The sequence below is a fragment of the Argentina silus genome, assembly GCF_951799395.1.
Source record: "Argentina silus genome assembly, chromosome: 2".
Taxonomy (NCBI): domain Eukaryota; kingdom Metazoa; phylum Chordata; class Actinopteri; order Argentiniformes; family Argentinidae; genus Argentina; species Argentina silus.
Genome location: NC_139656.1, coordinates 34,435,716 through 34,458,215, shown reverse-complemented (window position 1 = coordinate 34,458,215; position 22,500 = coordinate 34,435,716). Strand labels below are relative to the sequence as shown.

The 22,500-nt window shown below is 48.7% G+C and overlaps 2 protein-coding genes across 3 annotated transcripts in view; one reads left to right on the top strand and one right to left on the bottom strand.

Moving 5' to 3' along the window:
- trpc5b (transient receptor potential cation channel, subfamily C, member 5b) overlaps window positions 1-852 on the top strand; it is a gene marked incomplete at both ends in the record, with an annotated part of 16,579 nt that extends 15,727 nt beyond the window's left edge. The window contains 1 exon segment of the mRNA XM_083665352.1: window positions 1-852. This exon segment is cut by the window's left edge and continues 186 nt beyond it. Coding sequence (XP_083521478.1) covers window positions 1-852 — 852 coding nt within the window.
- Window positions 853-2,765: 1,913 nt separating this feature from the next.
- alg13 (ALG13 UDP-N-acetylglucosaminyltransferase subunit) lies at window positions 2,766-15,914 on the bottom strand. Of its 2 annotated transcripts, none has more exons than XM_083696654.1 (24): window positions 15,642-15,914; window positions 14,887-14,970; window positions 14,550-14,600; window positions 14,316-14,362; window positions 13,985-14,057; window positions 13,519-13,600; window positions 12,950-13,112; window positions 12,677-12,749; window positions 11,861-11,969; window positions 11,701-11,765; window positions 11,524-11,624; window positions 11,142-11,257; window positions 10,305-10,545; window positions 9,996-10,106; window positions 6,681-6,819; window positions 6,280-6,430; window positions 5,806-5,841; window positions 5,627-5,682; window positions 5,106-5,177; window positions 4,712-4,892; window positions 4,302-4,421; window positions 4,175-4,215; window positions 3,808-4,024; window positions 2,766-3,713 (listed from the first exon to the last, which is right to left on the bottom strand). In XM_083696654.1, the coding sequence occupies exons 1-24, from the start codon at window positions 15,759-15,761 to the stop codon at window positions 3,415-3,417; spliced, it is 2,748 nt and encodes a 915-aa protein (XP_083552780.1). In that variant the 5' UTR covers window positions 15,762-15,914; the 3' UTR covers window positions 2,766-3,414. The 2 variants fall into 2 exon arrangements, with proteins under 2 accessions (XP_083552780.1, XP_083552781.1); XM_083696655.1 differs by having other exon boundaries at window positions 9,996-10,103.
- Window positions 15,915-22,500: the final 6,586 nt, after the last annotated feature.

Sequence of the window (22,500 nt, the reverse complement as noted above, 5' to 3'; positions counted from 1 at the left end):
GTATCCTTCAGCGTGTCAGGTGACAGGAAGGGGAGGGACACTGCGTTCAGTGTCTCCGCCCTCTTCAAGTCCATGTCGGGGTCCGGGGCGGGAGGGGAGTCGGGGTCTGGGGCAGGAGGGGATTCGGGGGCAGGGACTGGAGGGGACAGACTGAGGAGTAACGGCCTCAGGAAGTCTGCTGGGGGGTCGTGGGGGGGGCGGAGCTCCGGGGGGCGTCTGCAGCGCTTCTCTAAATCCAAGAGAGACTCCATCAGACGCCTGGGTAGGCTCTTCTCACGCATTAACGGACACGCCCCCGGGGACCAGAGCCCCCCCGACACGCCCCCCCAACCCCAACACCTCCAGCCTGAACACCCCCAGGCCGGACCCCCCCAGCCCCGACACCCCCAGCCTGGACCCCCCCAGTCCCGACACCCCCAGCCCCGACCCACCTACAGCATCTCTGACGGCCTGCTGCGCCAGCCCCCCCGCCTGTCCCAGGTCACACACACCCAGTCCCACCTGGACCTGCACCGCCTGGAGGAGGGGGTGGGAGGGGGGGTGGGAGGGGGGGTGAGCCTGAACATGCTCCCTCAAGCTCCAGCCTCGCCCCAGGGCTCCCCCCCCCAGGGCTCCCTCCCCCTGCCCCCCCAGGCCAACGGGAGTGACAGCCTGCTCCTGAGGCCCCCTGGCCGCCCCCTGCCCCCCTCCCTGCCCCCCCTGTACTGCGCCCCCAGCATCACGGCCTCCAGCTCCCGCCTGCTGGGGGGGTCCTGTGAGGACCTGTATGAGGGATGGGTGGGGCCATGTGATGAACCGGACTCTTCAGACTGGGGGGCCGAGACAGAGGAGTCCATCACTACTCAACTGTAGACCCCCCCCCACCCCCCTCACACAGCCCCCCCAGGACTCCCTATCTCAGAGACTTATAGCAGAGCAGGATCTTAATAAGCATAATAATGGAACGAAAAACAAGCTTTATCTTCGATTGCAATATTGTTCTTATTATTACATGTGACTCTACTGCCCCCTATCTGCCACCTGCTGTACCTGCGATGCTTCCATCTCCGTTCGTTAGGAGTCTGTCTGTCTACTCGGCATCCCAGACGTATTTCATTATACTCATAGAAATTGTTTCAAAATGTTAAATGATGATCACTGATTGGAGGGTTCCTATCCACAGATGAACTGTCCTAACGGTCAGAAGGTTAGAGTTCAGAGGTCAGAAGGTCGACCCTGCGTTTCATCAACATTCTTATTGCATGTTTACTTCTTCTGTGTTAGAGATCAGAGGACAGCTGCTATATGCACGCGCTGCCACATGTCCCTCCTCTAGTTAGCTCTGATTGGATCCCCTCTCCTCTAGTAAGCTCTGACTGGTTCCCCTCTCCTCTAGTAAGCTCTGATTGGTTCCCCTCTCCTCTAGTGAGGTCTGACTGGTTCCCCTCTCCTCTAGTGAGGTCTGACTGGTTCCCCTCTCCTCTAGTGAGGTCTGACTGGTTCCCCTCTCCTCTAGTTAGGTCTGACTGGTTCCCCTCTCCTCTAGTGAGGTCTGATTGGTTCCCCTCTCCTCTAGTAAGCTCTGACTGGTTCCCCTCTCCTCTAGTTAGGTCTGATTGGTTCCCCTCTCCTCTAGTGAGGTCTGATTGGTTCCCCTCTCCTCTAGTGAGGTCTGACTGGTTCCCCTCTCCTCTAGTGAGGTCTGACTGGTTCCCCTCTCCTCTAGTGAGCTCTGACTGGTTCCCCTCTCCTCTAGTTAGGTCTGATTGGTTCCCCTCTCCTCTAGTGAGGTCTGATTGGTTCCCCTCTCCTCTAGTGAGGTCTGACTGGTTCCCCTCTCCTCTAGTTAGGTCTGATTGGTTCCCCTCTCCTCTAGTTAGGTCTGACTGGTTCCCCTCTCCTCTAGTTAGGTCTGATTGGTTCCCCTCTCCTCTAGTTAGGTCTGATTGGTTCCCCTCTCCTCTAGTGAGCTCTGATTGGTTCCCCTCTCCTCTAGTGAGCTCTGATTGGTTCCCCATATCTGTCATCAATGTCAATGATCAATTCTTGTTTCTCTGGTTCTTTATGATATACATTGTTATTTAAAGAGAGTTCATTCTTTTAAGTTTTCCTATGAAAGTTTTATTTTTCTACAATGGGGCGGCAACACTGAGGGTATTGAGGAACATAATGAAGTTATCAGGTCAGATGCGTCCATCCTTAGAACGAAGATGTGTTTACTTTAGTTATCAACTTTGTTTTGCTCAAGATGGCCCTCTACTAAATACTAATGTTCCAGATGAGTTCTGCAGAGGAGGAGCCCTACGCAAACAACATTTCACAGCTGTCCAGACCAAGCTTGAATACAAAGATGCATCTTTATTTGATATTGAGACAGAATTGTCTATTAAAACACAAGGAAACCATGTTGACTGTGTGGTGATAATCAGCAAGACTGTGGCTGAGCTCAGATGGTGGGAGACACTGCCACGCACACACACACACACACACACACACACACACACACACACACACATTCTTGTACCAGCAGGTGTTGTCCATGTGTTTGTGTGTCTCCAGGACACTGCTGGTCTTGTGTGTGTGTGTGTGTGTGTGTGTCCAGGACACTGCTGGTCGTGTGTGTGTGTCCAGGACACTGCTGATCTCGTGTGTGTGTGTGTGTGTGTGTCCAGGACACTGCTGATCTCGTGTGTGTGTGTGTCCAGGACACTGCTGGTCAGACACTGTTAAGAGCCATTCTCAACACGGAAACACAGACAACATGGAGACTCCAACAAGCCTTTGTGAAAAATAACTCTATTATGACTTTTATTAATTGAAACACAAAAATAAAACATACAATAATATGTTAACATAAACACATCCCCTTTAACACAGTGGGGACTGAGACCACCTGACCCCACTCTCTGGTGCTCAACTCCTGTCCTACAGGCACACACACAGGGGTGCACATCTCTGTTCTCCTCCTGCCCTAACACAGCTGGTTCCACTGATCAACCACCCATCACACCCTGTAGTGTATTAGGCTGTGGTGGAGCAGGGTAGTAACTCAAGTGTGCGTCCTCTGCGACCAGAGTTGGCAACCAACACACACACACACACACGTGGCTGCTCGCTCACTCACTCAGAACCGGAGCATCAGACCAGGAAATAAACTATGTACACGAGGTATTTGTTTGTGTGTGTGTCTTTGGGGGGTAGGAGGTAGTTGGGCCTGTGTGTGTGTAGGAGGTAGTTGTGTCCTTGTGTGTGTGCGCGCACATGCTGTATGTGTGTGTGTGTGTGTGAAGGGAAGGCTAGGGGGGTGGGGGTGGAGGGCGGGGGGGGGGGGGAGGCTGAAGGCCCTCTGGGGGGCGGAAGGCTAGGGGTGGGGGCCCCTCTGGGGGTGGAAGGCAGAGTGACCCTCCCTCTCTCTCTCTCTCCCTCTGTGATTGGTTACATGCTAGGGGTGACATAGTGCCCGGGGTGGGAGGGTGCAGCGACGTAGCCGACGGGGGGGTGGGGGGCAGAGGAGGGGCAGTAGGAGGTGTGGTGCAGGCGTGGCGCCGGGTGGGCGTGGCCGTGGGAGGAGCTGGAGGGCCAGGTAGGCGTCAGGTAGTGGTAGGTGGTAGACAGCAGGGGGGCGTAGGGCTCGTAGGGGTGCAGGGGGGGCTGGCTGCACTGCTCCTGGACCACCGGGTAGAACACTGGGCCTGGGCCCGGCGCTGGGGGGGGGTCCATGGTCAGGGGGGTGCCTGGGGGGGGGGGGGGGGGGAGAAGAGAAGGATGGGTCAGAGAGGACAGAAGTGTTGACAGTGTGGAGGTGTAGAGTGGAGGGTTGGTGCTGACCGTTGCCATGGCTGTCCCCAGGGCAGTCTGGGCCGGGCCGGCCGGGTTCAGGGTAGGGCTGGGGGGGCGCGGCGTGGGGGGGCGCGGCGTGGGCGTCGGGGGCCAGGCCTGGACCAGGACCGGTACCAGGGTAGGACTGGTACTGGGCCTCAGCGCCAGGCTGCTGGTACACCTGCTGCATCTGGACCACACTGTGCCAGTAACTCTGCTGGTACCACTGGAGAGAGAGAGAGAGAGAGAGAGAGGGGGAGAGGGGAAGAGGGAAGAGGAGAAAAGGTAGAGAGAGATGCTTGCGGTTTGTTCCACCCTCTTGTAATGTGGAGACAAGCATCATCATCATATCATCAAATCAATCAGACTCACTCACTTGAACTCCTAGGTTGAAGTAATACTGCAGCACCTTGCAGTCTGAAGAGACAGAGACACACACACATTCAGACACAGTAACCATCACATGACCTTTCACACCACAACACCGCCCCGTGACCTCTGACCTCGGGGCAGGTCGCTGCCGTTGGGGTCGTAGGAGTAGGGAGGGGGCGGGGCCGCGCTGACCGCCTCCCCCATCTCGTTCACAAACCAGGGAGACGGCGGAGGGAACGCCATGGAAACCACTGGACGCAAACAACAACAACAACAGCATCAGCAGAACACTCCACAGCCAGGGTTCGAGCAGCAGCTCGTAACACAGCAGTCAGGACCTGATTTCTAATGGGGGGGGGGGGGGGGGGTCCCTTGAGAAAATCTAACTAACCTCTATGGTTTGATAAAAAACAAACATGTTGATTTCGTACGGAGACTAACAGTGTTTCTGTGGGTTCATATTCAACCAATTCAATAATCTTTTAGGCGATTAGAACACACTTGACAGAGAGAGAGAGAGAGACAGACACACACTGACTACCTGGTCTGGCCAGTGTGTGGGGGGGCAGGGGCGCCCCCTGGGGGTGGTTGGAGAGCAGGGGCAGGGGCACGGCGGTGGTCTGGGAGGTGCCGGAGGAAGAGGAGGAGTTGGAGGTGAAGATGGCAGCAGGAGCCGTGTTGACAGGCTGGGAGGAGGACAGCACCGCTGACTTCACCACCACCTGACGGGGACAACGCCACACTCAGTCTGGCATCACATGCCGTGTGTGTGTGTGTGGTACCAACATCAGCTCAAATGAAGGATCATGATAACATGTATGCATTAAGATGTTTAGGGGTGAAATACAGTTCAGATAAACCAGTCAAACCACGAGTCCTAGGTGGTACTCTGGTTTAAGGCAGGTATGAGAGTGTGTGTGTGTGTGTGTGTGTACCTGTTGAGAGTAGCTGTAGGTGGCCACGCCCTCTTGTGGTGACTCTGCACGAGAGCCTCCCTCCTGGATGGTCTGGATGACAGGCAGAACAATCACACACAACCTGTTATTACGATGTGATTACACCCTATTGAAGCTACACAACCTGTTATTACCATGTTATAACCTCCTAATGAAGCAGGGTAAAACACAGACCAAGCAACCAAACGTCATTCTGTGACTACATGAACAGTCACCATCACATCAAGACACAGCCCATGAGGATGGACACCAGCTTAGCTGCTACTGAAGGGAGTCTGAGTCTACTGTACCAGGTTAGCATGTAGTACCAGGTGAGACTAGTGACAGTATGACAGGTGTACCAGGTGAGACTAGTGACAGTATGACAGGTGTACCAGGTGAGACTAGTGACAGTATGACAGGTGTACCAGGTGAGACTAGTGACAGTAGGACAGGTGTACCAGGTGAGTTAGTAGAGACTAGTGACAGTAGGACAGGTGTACCAGGTGTGTTTACTGTACCAGGTTAGCAGTAGACTCTGCAGCAGCGTACACTGATGGGCTCTGGAAGCCTGGCTCTGAGAGAGACAGCAGACACACACCTTCAGTGTTTACACACACACACACACACAGCTCTGCAGGTGTAAGGGAGGCTTCATCAGGGTCTGATGGACATCTCCACAGCAGGTAACAACACTCACCTGGGGCTGCGTAGAGGTACTCCTCTGAATAGTCACCTGAGACAGAACAGTCAAAACAAAGAGCTTCTCTGTTAGGCTGAAAGTATGGATGCAATGCATACTGTTGATGTATATTTGATAGAAAATAGATCTGTTTGATAGATAGTAGGTACACACACAAACACACTCAACTGGTACAGGTACAGACACACACCCCTGGTCTCAACAGGTAGATAATGATGACTCATACCCTGGTCTCAACAGGTAGATAATGATGACTCATACCCTGGTCTCAACAGGTAGATAATGATGACTCATACCCTGGTCTCAACAGGTAGATAATGATGACTCATACCCTGGTCTCAACAGGTAGATAATGATGACTCATACCCTGGTCTCAACAGGTAGATAATGATGACTCATACCCTGCTCTCAACAGGTAGATAATGATGACTCATACCCTGGTCTCAACAGGTAGATAATGATGACTCATACCCTGCTCTCCTCCATTACTCCTTTCGTCCGCGTCGTCCTCTGATGATGTCATGGCCTGCTTGCCGGGGGCGGAGCTGGGGCTGGGGCTGGGCCCCCGCTGCACCCAGTAGGTGGAGGGGACGGGGCCCATGGGATTGGCCACTGCCTGGCCCTACACACACACACACAGACAGAGTGGTGAACATCCACACACCCACCCTTGGCCCTGTCCTACATAGACACCTAGGTAGACCTGAGATGGTTGTATCGCTGTCAGTCACGTGGAGAGACTTCCACCTGGCCAGAGAGAGGGCAAGATGGACCTAAACACCAACCCAACAGTCTCAGACCTCCGCCCGTGCCCGAGGGTGGAGGGGTTCATGTAGGGTGCCTGGGGTCTCGGGGACCGGACCACTACTGACCGGTAGCGGGGGGAAGGCGCTGTCGTCCCCCTCCTCTATCTCGTAGAAGGTGATGGTCCCCTCCAGGTCCTGTGGCTCCTCCCCCGTCTCGGGGGCGTAGCTGAACTGACACTCCTTGTTGACGGTGTGCATCTGGCGTCTGCTGCGACTACAGGAGCTCAAGTCAATGCACACACACACAACCAACACACAACCAACACACACACGGCACCCACAACCAACACCCACAACACCCACAACCACCACTCCCACAGGAACTCCATAGCACTAGACTAGACTATGAGGAGGAGGTGATGGTAGACTATGAGGAGGAGGAGGTGATGGTAGACTATGAGGAGGAGGAGGTGATGGTAGACTATGAGGAGGAGGAGGAGGTGACGGTAGACTATGAGGAGGAGGAGGAGGTGACGGTAGACTATGAGGAGGAGGAGGTGATGGTAGACTATGAGGAGGAGGAGGTGATGGTAGACTATGAGGAGGAGGAGGTGATGGTAGACTATGAGGAGGAGGAGGTGATGGTAGACTATGAGGAGGAGGAGGTGATGGTAGACTATGAGGAGGAGGTGGGGACGGTGGACTATGAGGAGGAGGAGGAGGTGGGGACGGTAGACTATGAGGAGGAGGAGGTGATGGTAGACTATGAGGAGGAGGAGGTGATGGTAGACTATGAGGAGGAGGAGGTGATGGTAGACTATGAGGAGGAGGAGGTGATGGTAGACTATGAGGAGGAGGAGGTGACGGTAGACTATGAGGAGGAGGAGGTGACGGTAGACTATGAGGAGGAGGAGGTGACGGTAGACTATGAGGAGGAGGAGGAGGTGACGGTAGACTATGAGGAGGAGGAGGAGGTGACGGTAGACTATGAGGAGGAGGAGGTGATGGTAGACTATGAGGAGGAGGAGGAGGTGACGGTAGACTATGAGGAGGAGGAGGTGATGGTAGACTATGAGGAGGAGGAGGTGATGGTAGACTATGAGGAGGAGGAGGTGATGGTAGACTATGAGGAGGAGGAGGTGATGGTAGACTATGAGGAGGAGGAGGTGATGGTAGACTATGAGGAGGAGGTGGGGACGGTGGACTATGAGGAGGAGGAGGAGGTGGGGACGGTAGACTATGAGGAGGAGGAGGTGATGGTAGACTATGAGGAGGAGGAGGTGATGGTAGACTATGAGGAGGAGGAGGTGATGGTAGACTATGAGGAGGAGGAGGAGGAGGTGATGGTAGACTATGAGGAGGAGGAGGTGATGGTAGACTATGAGGAGGAGGAGGTGACGGTAGACTATGAGGAGGAGGAGGTGACGGTAGACTATGAGGAGGAGGTGACGGTAGACTATGAGGAGGAGGAGGAGGTGACGGTAGACTATGAGGAGGAGGAGGAGGTGACGGTAGACTATGAGGAGGAGGAGGTGATGGTAGACTATGAGGAGGAGGAGGAGGTGACGGTAGACTATGAGGAGGAGGAGGTGATGGTAGACTATGAGGAGGAGGAGGTGATGGTAGACTATGAGGAGGAGGAGGTGATGGTAGACTATGAGGAGGAGGTGGGGACGGTGGACTATGAGGAGGAGGAGGAGGTGGGGACGGTAGACTATGAGGAGGAGGAGGTGATGGTAGACTATGAGGAGGAGGAGGTGATGGTAGACTATGAGGAGGAGGAGGTGATGGTAGACTATGAGGAGGAGGAGGAGGAGGTGATGGTAGACTATGAGGAGGAGGAGGTGATGGTAGACTATGAGGAGGAGGAGGTGACGGTAGACTATGAGGAGGAGGAGGTGACGGTAGACTATGAGGAGGAGGTGACGGTAGACTATGAGGAGGAGGAGGAGGTGACGGTAGACTATGAGGAGGAGGAGGTGATGGTAGACTATGAGGAGGAGGAGGTGATGGTAGACTATGAGGAGGAGGAGGTGATGGTAGACTATGAGGAGGAGGAGGTGATGGTAGACTATGAGGAGGAGGAGGTGATGGTAGACTATGAGGAGGAGGAGGTGATGGTAGACTATGAGGAGGAGGAGGTGATGGTAGACTATGAGGAGGAGGAGGTGATGGTAGACTATGAGGAGGAGGAGGTGACGGTAGACTATGAGGAGGAGGAGGAGGTGACGGTAGACTATGAGGAGGAGGAGGTGACGGTAGACTATGAGGAGGAGGAGGTGACGGTAGACTATGAGGAGGAGGAGGTGATGGTAGACTATGAGGAGGAGGAGGAGGAGGTGACGGTAGACTATGAGGAGGAGGAGGTGATGGTAGACTATGAGGAGGAGGAGGTGATGGTAGACTATGAGGAGGAGGAGGTGATGGTAGACTATGAGGAGGAGGAGGTGATGGTAGACTATGAGGAGGAGGAGGTGACGGTAGACTATGAGGAGGAGGAGGTGATGGTAGACTATGAGGAGGAGGAGGAGGTGACGGTAGACTATGAGGAGGAGGAGGTGATGGTAGACTATGAGGAGGAGGAGGTGACGGTAGACTATGAGGAGGAGGAGGTGACGGTAGACTATGAGGAGGAGGAGGTGATGGTAGACTATGAGGAGGAGGAGGTGATGGTAGACTATGAGGAGGAGGAGGTGATGGTAGACTATGAGGAGGAGGAGGTGACGGTAGACTATGAGGAGGAGGAGGAGGTGACGGTAGACTATGAGGAGGAGGAGGTGATGGTAGACTATGAGGAGGAGGAGGTGATGGTAGACTATGAGGAGGAGGAGGTGACGGTAGACTATGAGGAGGAGGAGGTGACGGTAGACTATGAGGAGGAGGAGGTGACGGTAGACTATGAGGAGGAGGAGGAGGTGGGGACGGTAGACTATGAGGAGGAGGAGGAGGTGGGGACGGTAGACTATGAGGAGGTGGTGACGGTAGACTATGAGGAGGAGGAGGAGGGGACGGTAGACTATGAGGAGGTGGTGATGGTAGACTATGAGGAGGAGGAGGAGGAGGTGGGGACGGTAGACTATGAGGAGGTGGTGATGGTAGACTATGAGGAGGAGGAGGTGGTGACGGTAGACTATGAGGAGGAGGAGGTGGTGACGGTAGACTATGAGGAGTATAATGTAGTAGATAGTATGGTATATATAGTAGTATATGTAGTAGATAGTATGGTATATATAGTAGATAGTATGGTATATATAGTAGTATATGTAGTAGATAGTATGGTATATATAGTAGTATATGTAGTAGATAGTATGGTATATATAGTAGTATATGTAGTAGATAGTATGGTATATATAGTAGTATATGTAGTAGATAGTATGGTATATATAGTAGTATATGTAGTAGATAGTATGGTATATATAGTAATAGTAGACTGTCCGTTACCGTGATCTGAAGGAGTAGTTGTCGTAGCTCTGGTAGCAGCGCTTGCCTGGGTGGGGGTAGTACACCTCTGGACCAATCAGGTGGTGGCGGTTCAGGAAGCGGGTGGAGCTTCTGACCAGAACCAGCGTGGCAGGAGCAGACGCACCCACAGGAATTAATCAATAATCAATAACATGGAACATGGCCTCAATCAATAATATGGAATCATATTTTTATTTATATATATATATATATATATATATATATATATATATATATATATATATAACAGAAGTTAGATATAGCTTAGCTAGCTAGTAACTGACTGACCTGGGGGGTCCGTACCCCCTGGGGGGCCGGGGGGGAGGGTGAGAGTGGTAGTGTTCGTAGGGCATAGCCCCCGGCGGGGGCGGGGGGCCATGCATCCCCGGGGCGCGGCCAGGGGGGATCCCCCCAGGACCAGGCTGGAAGCGGGGGGGGACGCCGGTCTGAGGGCGACTGTACGACACCATCAACATCTCCTTCCCCCTGGGCTTCTTAAAGAAACGCCTGCGACCCCTCCCTTCAGAGTCTGGGAGGAGGGGGAGAGAGAGAGAGAGGATAGGAGAATCTCAATTTAATGTAGAACTCAATTTCCATGAGCCAGGACGAATCAGTCATAGTGAATTTGGCCGCGGGTCGAAAGCTCGACAGTGGAAACATTTTTATTGGCGTTAAAGGCCCGAGGATAATACGGTTTTCATTGGCCATTAGGAAACCACTTAGCCAATCAAAAAGACAAGACACGCCACATCATCTTTAGGTGTCTGGAACAGACACAGGCAGACCATGTGACCACTGCCCTGCTTACATAACGCTTTCCAGAAGCCAAGCTATGGAGACAGCATACTGACCCGGTATTAGATTAGGTGTTTTTACTCAAGTCATAAACACCTAGTTCTGCTGGTTACTGGTCGGGCTTGTCGACCCAGTAGCATACAGCAATAGTGTCTCTGGTAACTACAGACCCAGTAGTCTCTCTGGTAACTACAGACCTAGTAGTCTCTCTGGTAACTACAGACCCAGTAGTCTCTCTGGTAACTACAGACCCAGTAGCGTCTCTGGTAAATAGAGACCGACATCTCCAGGGTACTGGTAGTGTCAGTAGTGTTTCTAGTAGATACAGACCAAGTTCTCCTTGGTACTGGTCAGGCCGGTTGTAGGCGGCTCCCTTGCGGCTGGGTGTGATGTTCCAGGCAGGGACGGGGTTAACCGGCTTCAGGTTGGTCAGAGACACCAGGTGTCTACAGAGAGAGAGGGGGGAGGGGGGGGGGGGTTACTACAGCCTTTACAGTAAACCAACACTAGGGCAATAAACCAACACTAGGGCATGTTCAATGCTCTGATTGATTAATCAATCAAGTGCGAATGGATAGTGACAGAGAAGTGACATCTTCAACCACGAAGGTGGTGTAGCAGGGTCAGGTAGTGTTATAGAAGGGAGTAAAGGTGTTATAAGGGGTTGTTATAAGTGTGTTATAGGGGGTGTTATAGGGGTCAGGTATCTCACTTTTCTCCCAGCTCCTCTATGAAGACGGTCACAGCGCTGGGGTGAGTCCCCACTTCCTGGATGAAGGCGTTGTAGTACTTCCCCTTGGGGTCCAGACGCACCTGCACAGATTAACCAGGGCTTAAAAGAACAGCTTCCAGCAGATGACAACAAATAAAAACTTTACAGTTACTTTACCTGACACTTGTCACCTAGGAAGTACTGTCGTCCAGCAAACACCATGTAGTCAGTCTTCTGCATCTCTGTCACACACACACACACGTTAGTATTCCACATCTCCATAGTCATTGGCGACCACTTCAGATTGGCCAGGTGACACCATGTGACCATGTCGTACCTTTGCGGCTGTCGTGCCACACGTCAAACTCTACGTTGCGGTACATCTCTGGGTCCAGAGCCTTCAGGACCTTGTAGGGTAGAGAGAGCTTGGCCGGGCCTTCTGCAGCCTGGGACGGATCAGAACCACACTCATCACAACACGACTCAATTAAACACCTACTGCAGGGGAGGCTCCCCTGTCCTCCTGTAATACTTGTGTAGTGGTAATCATTTCTACATACCTCCCTGTATAGGCGGCCATATGTTGGCCTACAGTTCCACAGGGTGGATACATGCTCCCGATTAATCATGCAGCGGTATCGATGTGATATCCATTATAGGATCAATTCAGATTTTTGGAACCAAATCTATATATTTGATGTAAAGGGTACAGACAGTTTTGTGAATTTTGTTGGTTTTGAGCCTTTGTTCATGGTTGCCATGCACCCCCAATGCTCAAAACCACATTCACAAAGTCTACAACAATGTCATTCACATCAAAAAGAGAGATTCGGTTCCAAAAACCCAACCTCATCCTTTAACTCTCTAACTGCTGAAGAATTCCGAAACACTCACCATCTAGAGCGCCACGTGTTTTATGTGGTGTTCACCTAGCAACAACACCTTAATACGAAGCAAAATGAAGCATCATCATTGACGCATTTTTGGTGACTAAAGTCACCCTTGGCGCTCTAGAATGTTGACCATTTGGGCGACTTTATTCACCCTCTGCACTGAATGAGTTAAACATCTGATCTACCAAAAGTCCAAACTCATCCTTAAAGTCAAATTGTCAGCACGCGTCACTGAGCTGCCAGGAGAGAGAGGTCCTGACCTTGGCCTCCTCTGGTCCGGCTCTGGGTTTGTCTTCTGAACGTCCCAACCCGTTCAGCTCCCACTCATCCCTACTGCAGAACCAGGAGAAACAGACAACTTTAAACCCTCAAAAAAACAATGATGACATCCAGATAGACGCTGTGAACCACCGGTTACTTCAGAGGCTGGTCAAGATGGATGCCCACCCAACATCCAATCAATGTGGAGTGTGCAGAGCGATTGATTGATCTGTCAGAACCAAGAACTTGAAGTTGACCTGACCCGTCCTCACCTCTGACCCCTGTCCTCAGGGGTGTCGTAGCCTGCGTCCTCGCTGCACACCGATAGGCTGTTCCTATAGCGACGACCTCCCCCCCGGAAGCCCTCCAAAGCCACCTGCACCTCCGCCTCGTCCACGCCCATGACACGCGTGTACAGCAGCTCATACAACACGGCTGAGGAGAGACACATGGGAGGACAGGTACAGGAGGAGAAACACAGGAGGACAGGTACAGGAGGAGAAACACGGGAGGACAGGTACAGGAGGAGACACACGGGAGGACAGGTACAGGAGGAGACACACAGGAGGACAGGTACAGGAGGAGAGACACATGGGAGGACAGGTACAGGAGGAGACACACGGGAGGACAGGTACAGGAGGAGAGACACGGGAGGACAGGTACAGGAGGAGAAACACGGGAGGACAGGTACAGGAGGAGACACACGGGAAGACAGGTACAGGAGGAGAGACATGGGAGGACAGAACTACTGAGGTCCTGTCCAGAAACAACACGTAGGAGGGGCAGGTCTGCTGGAGCTCAGAGGGGGGGGGGGGGGGGGCAAGTCTGGTTTGGAACTCACCCTGACACAGAGCTGCATCCAGAGGGTAGCTCCTAGCGTACACAATGTCATAGTGGCCATTGTTGGAGCAACACAGCAAGATCTAGAACAAAGCAGAGGAGGAGCGATTAATCAAATCAATCAATCACCTATTAATCAATAAATCAGGACAAAACCTTATTGCCTACAGAGGTATAAAACATTATATTTCTGTAGACAAGATATACAACATTAAAGAGGGTGAAGATAAAATGGTTAAACTTGGTAACCTAATCCAAAACTGAGGAAGCAGAAATACTGCAGTCTTGAAAGAGTTGACAGAGAGCACCACCTAGTGGTCAAATCTGGTCACATCTTTCTGTCCACCACACCTGGTTCAATTAACAGTCATTCAGGGTTGCCTGGCAGTTATCAACCAATGGCATGTCTCCTATGCCTCAAGGAGGGTGGAGGCGCTGGTTTGGGGCGACAGACACTACAGACTGACCTTGTCCACAAAGTCTTCGTCAGTGATCTCTGTTGGCGGCTTCCCGGGGTACCGGTATATGAGGAAGCACCGCCTGGGTGTGGACACGGACACGGACACGGACACACACACAGACACACACACTTCAGGTACTGATAACAGCATGAACCAAGATCATTTGAGGTTACAATGTGGACCACTCCCCTGTATAACAGACTCTCCTGAACAACACCAACCTCACCTGTACAACAACAACCTCACCTGAACACCAAACTCACCTGTACAACAACCTCACCTGTACAACAACAGACTCACCTGAACACCAACATCACCTGTACAACAACAACCTCACCTGTACAACAATGACAACGCCTTTATCTCAACTTGTCCAGCAGTTTCCTGGAGGGAAAAACAAACCAATAGTCAAGGATGTTATGAACCTGTAGACCCATGGATTGTAATGTGATTGATTGTGTCAGAAACATATCACATGCCTTGCTTAGGTACATATATATACACACACACACACACACACACACACACACACACACACACACCTTGTGCAGGTAAATATACACACACATACCTTGGGGTCCTCCAAACGTTCCAAATACTTCTCAAATGACCCTTCAACAAACTAGAAGATACTGATCGTCATTAGACATTCATTTATCTAAAAACAAAACATTGTCTGTATTGTAGGGCATTGTGCTAATGTAAGGCTGTAGTGTTGTAGAGCATTATGCTAATGAAGGACAGTATAGTATTAATATGCTAATTTAAGGCTGTAGTATTGTAGGGCATCATGTTAATGAAGGACAATGTAGTATTATTATGTTAATGAAGGACAGTGTAGTATTCTAGAGCATTGTGCTAATGAAGGACAGTATAGTATTATTATGCTAATTTAAGGCTGTACTTACAGGTTCAAAGTTGCATCGGTTGGCGCTCATAAAGTTGACGCAGTCTTTCCTGATCTTCTGGTGGTAGTTCTGAGAGTAGTACAGCTGGAGCAGAGAGACACCATAGTTTATTTTACCTTTATCTTACCAGGTTACACTCATTGAGAAACTCTCTTTTTCAAGAGACCTGGCCAAAATTGCTGCAATGTAAAAACATACATTTACACATCGAGCAGCAAGGCAGTTTGTGGAAGAGAGGTGCAATTAGGGGTCATTTCCCTATTTTACCTTCACCTACAGACCATACACTCAGGCCTACAGCCTATGATCCACACAGACACCTCAGACAGGTCGCCCATTCCTCGAGGGAAGGAAGGAAGGAAGGAAGGAAGGAAGGATGCATTTTGAGGATATTCGAATAGGGCCCTGGTCAATCTGTCTGTCAACCCAAATGACCTCTCTAACGACGAGAACTGTCAACGTATTTTTTCTGTATAGGTGACCACTATAGACAGAAAACTATCAGTCTGAAGTAGACAGCTCAGGTCAAGTTAACGGAGTGTAAGGGTCAACAGGACGGGTCTGTAACACGAAGACGAGAAGTCACATTTTTACACGACTTGAGGTCGACTACTCGACTGGACAGCACCAACAACCCTACCGCCTGTGGGCTATTGAAAAATACGAACAAGCTGTCGTAACATGTTTATACAACATTATATTGTATCATAAACTAATAAGTCAAGTTTTACAACTTGTAATTGGACGTGTCTTACCTGCTCAGACACAGCTCGAAACAGACAGGACGCGTCTCGGGCCATCATTTTCCGATAGAGACCGATGCTGGCGAGATACTCGTCCATGTTTACAAAATACTTCTTCAAGGCTTTCTGCATTTTAGAGAAATTGTAAATAAAAAACAATAAATATGCAGAGCTTCATAACTTTCCGCGTTGACGACAAAGCACATGAAGGTCGGTCGAAAGTTTCCTTTCGGGTTTGAAGAAGGAAACAGGTGCTTCAAATGAGCACTGATTACCGACTGGATTCCGCCGTTAACCGACCGAACCAATGACTACCTCACCCAACCGACCGAACCAATGACTACCTCACCCAACCGACCGAACCAATGACTACCTCACCTAACCGACCGAACCATCACCCAACCGACCGAACCAATGACTACCTCACCTAACCGACCGAACCATCACCTAACCGACCGAACCAATGACTACCTCACCTAACCGACCGAACCAATGACTACCTCACCTAACCGACCGAACCAATGACTACCTCACCCAACCGACCGAACCAATGACTACCTCACCTAACCGACCGAACCAATGACTACCTCACCCAACCGACCGAACCAATGACTACCTCACCTAACCGACCGAACCAATGACTACCTCACCCAACCGACCGAACCAATGACTACCTCACCTAACCGACCGAACCAATGACTACCTCACCCAACCGACCGAACCAATGACTACCTCACCCAACCGACCGAACCATCACCCAACCGACCGAACCAATGACTACCTCACCCAACCGACCGAACCAATGACTACCTCACCTAACCGACCGAACCAATGACTACCTCACCCAACCGACCGAACCAATGACTACCTCACCTAACCGACCGAACCAATGACTACCTCACCTAACCGACCGAACCAATGACTACCTCACCCAACCAACCGAACCAATTCAATTTCCCGGTGTTTATTAACCCACTACTGACCATGTGTCATTCATCGGTTATAATGTCATATGTTGTGTTTCAAAAGTCACACACTATAATGTTGTTCTTTTGATAAAGAGAAAGATTAGATTAGAAAAACAATCAACATTTCATGTGTTCTGTATGGATTACTCCCAACCGTCACCGGCTCGGGATGACGTAGTCTGTCGTCGGGAAATGCACGCTGACGAAACGTGACTGGCGAGGTGAGACGCGTGGCATTGGTAGACTACAGTACAGTCAGTTCTTCACACACACACACACACACACACACACACACACACACACACACACACACACACACACACACACACACACACACAAAGTAGATCAGTCCAGATCCACAGTGGTAGGCCTACTACTCCTGTATTTACCTTGGAGGTTGGCTGTCAAAGAGATATCCTTCTCATGCCCTATATTTCCTGTTGTCCTCTCTGAGGATCTGCTTATAAACATATGTACAGTATGAGGTTCTAAGCCCAGTTCTTTGAGGTTACAAGCAGGGTAAGACAGCAGGGGATGTGACAGGGCTGGAGCTCTGTATGAAGTGTCCCCAAGATGTAGCCCTGGACCCACAACGCGCTTCTGGTGTCCCGCATCACAGAACAGTCCGACGTTTCCCTGCCAACAAATACTAACACACTTCTAACGGGAGATGTTCAAAGTTTACTGCAATTAGCTCATACCGTTGGGATTCTGTTCTATTCTCTGTGTGTGTGTGTGTGTGTGTGTGTGTGTGTGTGTGTGTGTGTGTGTGTGTGTGTGTGTGTGTGTGTGGGGGGGGGGGCATGCAGGTAAACAGAACGAGGGACGATCTGTTGAAGATTAATATGAGTGACTAATTAATTAAAGTAGTTTGCATACCACATCACCATATCTACTACTAATTTCCGTGCTGCTCCATCTTACTTCGTATCAAAAGGGAGTTGAGGAGGTTCATTAAAGATCAAAAGTGTTATTCTAAAGGTTCTTCTACGAAATCTAGTTTGTAATTATTGTGTTTATTATGGGCCTTTCATTGCACACCAATTTACTGTGCTGCTTGAATCTGTTTTACATAAGTTAACGGCCGGCGGTACATCCTGGCCTTATTAGACTTCACACTCTAATGAAAGGAGAAACAGTGTTTTGTAAATCCTTTGAACTCCGACTTGTGAATATCTCACTAACAAACTTTGTAACAAGAAAGGCCCATCTTCCAGAATATGTTGAGAAACTGGAAACTGGTGGATGACTATGCTGCTCCAGTCGTTCTATAGAGGGAATGTCGGGGCGCTCCAGTGGCGGAGCTCACTAAGGCGCATACCGTATCATCACAAGGTCCCTGGTTCGATTCCGGCCATCGACATATCCTGCATGTCATCCCTCCTCTCTCTCACCCATCCTTCCTGTCAATCTCTACTATCTCCCATCCTTCCTGTCAATCTCTACTATCTCCCATCCTTCCTGTCAATCTCTACCGTCTCCCATCCTTCCTGTCAATCTCTACTGTCTCCCATCCTTCCTGTCAATCTCTACTATCTCCCTTCCTTCCTGTCAATCTCTACCGTCTCCCATCCTTCCTGTCAATCTCTACTGTCTCCCATCCTTCCTGTCAATCTCTACTATCTCCCATCCTTCCTGTCAATCTCTACTGTCTCCCATCCTTCCTGTCAATCTCTACTATCTCCCATCCTTCCTGTCAATCTCTACTATCTCCCATCCTTCCTGTCAATCTCTACTGTCTCCCATCCTTCCTGTCAATCTCTACTATCTCCCATCTCTATCCCAATAAAGCAGAAATGCCCTAAAAAACAACAACATATTTTCTAGAGGGAATGTCAATGGCACCACGTTAGGCTAGCAAGATCAATATTCTCTTCTCAAATCTCTCCTTAAAACTCATTTTAAACACTAGCCTTCATCTGACGCTGCCCTTATTCTTTTTCATGTGTTGTGTTTTACTGTTTCTACTTATATGTTTGTTTTTATTTGCATATCTGTTTTATCTATTTCTAAAACACTTTGTAACATTTTTTGAAAGAGGTGCTAAAAAGTTCATTATTATTATTATTATTATTATTATTATTATTATTATTATTATTATTATTATGTGTTTTGATGAATAATTACACGTTTGAAAACCCTGAAATGAATCAAATAAATCTAATATAATCTAGAGGTCAGACGGGCCTTCACGCTTCAGCATACAAGGGAAAAGATGAGTAGGACATGAGTAGACATGAATAGACATGAGTAGACATGAATAGGACATGAGTAGGACATGAATAGGACATGAGTAGACATGAATAGGACATGAGTAGGACATGAATAGGACATGAGTAGGACATGAGTAGACATGAATAGGACATGAGTAGGACATGAATAGACATGAGTAGGACATGAGTAGACATGAGTAGACATGAGTAGGACATGAATAGGACATGAGTAGGACATGAGTAGACATGAATAGGACATGAGTAGGACATGAGTAGGACATGAATAGGACATGAGTAGGACATGAGTAGGACATGAGTAGACATGAATAGGACATGAGTAGACATGAGTAGACATGAGTAGGACATGAGTAGACATGAGTAGACATGAGTAGGACATGAATAGACATGAATAGACATGAGTAGGACATGAGTAGGACATGAGTAGGACATGAGTAGACATGAATAGGACATGAGTAGGACATGAGTAGGACATGAATAGGACATGAGTAGACATGAGTAGACATGAGTAGGACATGAGTAGGACATGAGTAGACATGAGTAGACATGAGTAGACATGAATAGACATGAGTAGGACATGAGTAGGACATGAATAGACATGAGTAGGACATGAGTAGGACATGAGTAGACATGAGTAGACATGAGTAGACATGAATAGACATGAGTAGGACATGAGTAGACATGAATAGACATGAGTAGGACATGAGTAGACATGAATAGACATGAGTAGGACATGAGTAGACATGAGTAGACATGAGTAGGACATGAGTAGGACATGAATAGGACATGAGTAGACATGAGTAGGACATGAATAGGACATGAGTAGGACATGAGTAGACATGAGTAGACATGAGTAGGACATGAGTAGACATGAGTAGACATGAATAGGACATGAGTAGACATGAATAGGACATGAGTAGGACATGAACAGGACATGAGTAGGACATGAGTAGGACATGAGTAGGACATGAGTAGACATGAATAGACATGAGTAGGACATGAGTAGGACATGAGTAGGACATGAGTAGACATGAATAGACATGAGTTGGACATGAGTAGACATGAATAGGACATGAGTAGGACATGAGTAGGACATGAGTAGGACATGAGTAATCTATATTCTAATCTAACCTGGTCTCAGAGGATTCTAATCTAACCTGGTCTCAGAGGATTCTAATCTAACCTGGTCTCAGAGGATTCTAATCTAACCTGGTCTCAGAGGATTCTAATCTAACCTGGTGTCTGAGGACTGTTGGCCATCGGAAGGCTGGGCTGAGGCTGCTGTCATCACCTCATTTAAAAATGTCAAATATGAAAACAAGCGAAATATGACTGGAAAGTGTGTTTTAGTAAACTATGTTTGAAACCTTTAAAATTAATCAAATTGATTTGTAATACTGTCTACGGTCTCTGGTGACTGTGGGACTCTTCTGGTGTATTTGATTTGAACAGATTAGTGTCTGGAGATTGTCAGCAGCTAAACATACTGTATTGTAACTCATTATCACGCTTTTCCTAAATTCAACAACAGGCCTTGTTTCAACAGAGAGAAGACGGTTCTATTCTTTAGTGAAGGATGTGGTTGTTTCTCCTGATATATTGTGGTTTTATATGATGTGTTGATTTCTGTATTTAACTGTGTTGTATTTGTGTATGTGTTGTTTTGTAATGGTATTGATGTTGTGGACAGGGTGCACCTACAAAAGGGTGTACCTTGGTCTCAGTGTGTTTTCCCCAGTATAAATAAAGGTTTCTAAAGAGGCCTTGGTCTCAGTGTGTTTTCCCCAGTATAAATAAAGGTTTCTAAAGAGGCCTTGGTCTCAGTGTGTTCCCAGTATAAATAAAGGTAAATCAGGTAAATCAGGTCCTGTCCGTCGGACGTCTGTTTGGGTTCCAGGACGTCCGCGTGGTGGCAGTAGAGATCAACACAAGCTCGAGCCTCCGGGCTCAACCTCCTCCCGCGCGCTCCTCACAGATTGGCCTCGAATTTCTGTTTTACTTCAGAAAACGGATTGTTTATTGAATTATTTCCAAAAAATGTAAATGTAAATATCTTACTAAATATTACACTATTATCTGTGGGTTATTAAGACAAAATATAGTATATGCCTTTATCAAAATAAATATTTGCAACAATATGTTTGCCTATGATGTCATGACATACAGTAGCCAACATAATATATATTTACTGTATAATTAGTTTATGTGGCTACACCTAATTAATTTCAGATGTATTAAATAATTTCTGATAATTATTGTTTTTAAGCAGTGTATCCAATGTGTCTTTACGTGTTTCTGAAAATAATATTCAGTGTGAGGCTGTCATTTATACTCAAATACCATTATTTATCTATTGTAGATATAGTCTATTTTATTTTACTGAGTAGTCAAGACAACGAACCTATTTGTAATTGTGGTCAACTGATCGAGTGGTCGACATTAACGTTTTCGCTGCGGTTCAGGACCAGGGACCGGGGACGGGGGACGGGGACGGGGGACGGGGGACGGGGGACGGGGACGGGGGACGAGGGACCGGGGACGGGGGTGGGGGACCGGGGACGGGGGACGGGGGACCGGGGACGGGGGACCGGGAACCGGGGGTCAACCATCCGTTTGTTTCCTCCCTCCTCCCGCCTCTCACACACGCTCGTCTCGTGCTGCTCCTCTCCGAGCTCGCGCGGCGGAATGCCTGATCGTTCCTCTCGAGCTCTGATAATGAACATCTGGCGCCAAGGTGCTTCAACTAAAACACCAAATCAGGAAGCAAAAAAAAAAAAAAAAAGTCAATAAAACTTATGCCCCTTATTTTTTATGACCTCAATATTTGGTCTTTCAATTTAGAATGTAGCCTGTGGCACTTCATATTCAACAAATAATAATAAAAAAAAAGAATAAAAAAAAAAGATGTACAATTACTGTACAGTTTAACTGTGGCATTGAGCGCTGCATTTCCCTTTTTTAACCAAACAATTCGTTTGCTTAATTAAAGCTCTTGCTTTGATGTGGCAGTAAAAGGTTTAATCAGTGCGCTTATTAGGTTAAACGGTTTGTTTGTGAATTCAATTGTATCAAGATGGGTCGGAAAATCCCTCATGCGCCACGTGCACACTCGGTAAATGTATTAAAGAGCAAAATAATTGTTGAAACATATTTTATCTTCCGAAGGACGCTGATTATAAAACACACGCAGATTAAAGCATTTTCCAGTGTTTTTATCTGATGCCGCTCTGAGACTACGTTAATGCGCCGCGGCTGGTCTCAATTCAGGACGTTTCAATTCCACGCTTTTCATAAATCAGACGTCGCGTGTGTTTCTGGTTTACCGGCAGCGCGCGGAGCGGGCTATATGGCTTTAGTTAGGCAGGATCGGCTACCTGTGCCCTGGTACACGGTAGGTGAACCTATAAGCAAAATAAGACAACATATTTTCAATATAGTTTTTTTTTTATCACAAAAGGTCAAATACAGTCTTCCAAAAAAAGATACAAGTGATTTATTTATCAAGAGTTGATTTTATGCCGGACTAATTTGTGTAAATCTAACACCGCAAAATTGGTCTTACTTCATTTGTGAACTCGTGTCAATTGTCATCTCACATTTCGTAGGATAAATGAATAATTATAATTTTCACTTTTCTCTCAGATTCTCACATTTGTATTCTACCTCCTCGTC

Excerpts from the sequence above, each read along its gene's own strand:
- alg13 (XM_083696654.1), bottom strand. The coding sequence starts at position 15,761 with ATGCAGAAAGCCTTGAAGAAGTATTTTGTAAACATGGACGAGTATCTC. Across the intron at positions 11,970-12,676 it reads CCGGACCAGAGGAGGCCAAG|GCTGCAGAAGGCCCGGCCAA; the intron begins GTCAGGACCTCT and ends GATCCGTCCCAG. Across the intron at positions 3,714-3,807 it reads TGGGGACAGCCATGGCAACG|GCACCCCCCTGACCATGGAC; the intron begins GTCAGCACCAAC and ends CCCCCCCCCCAG.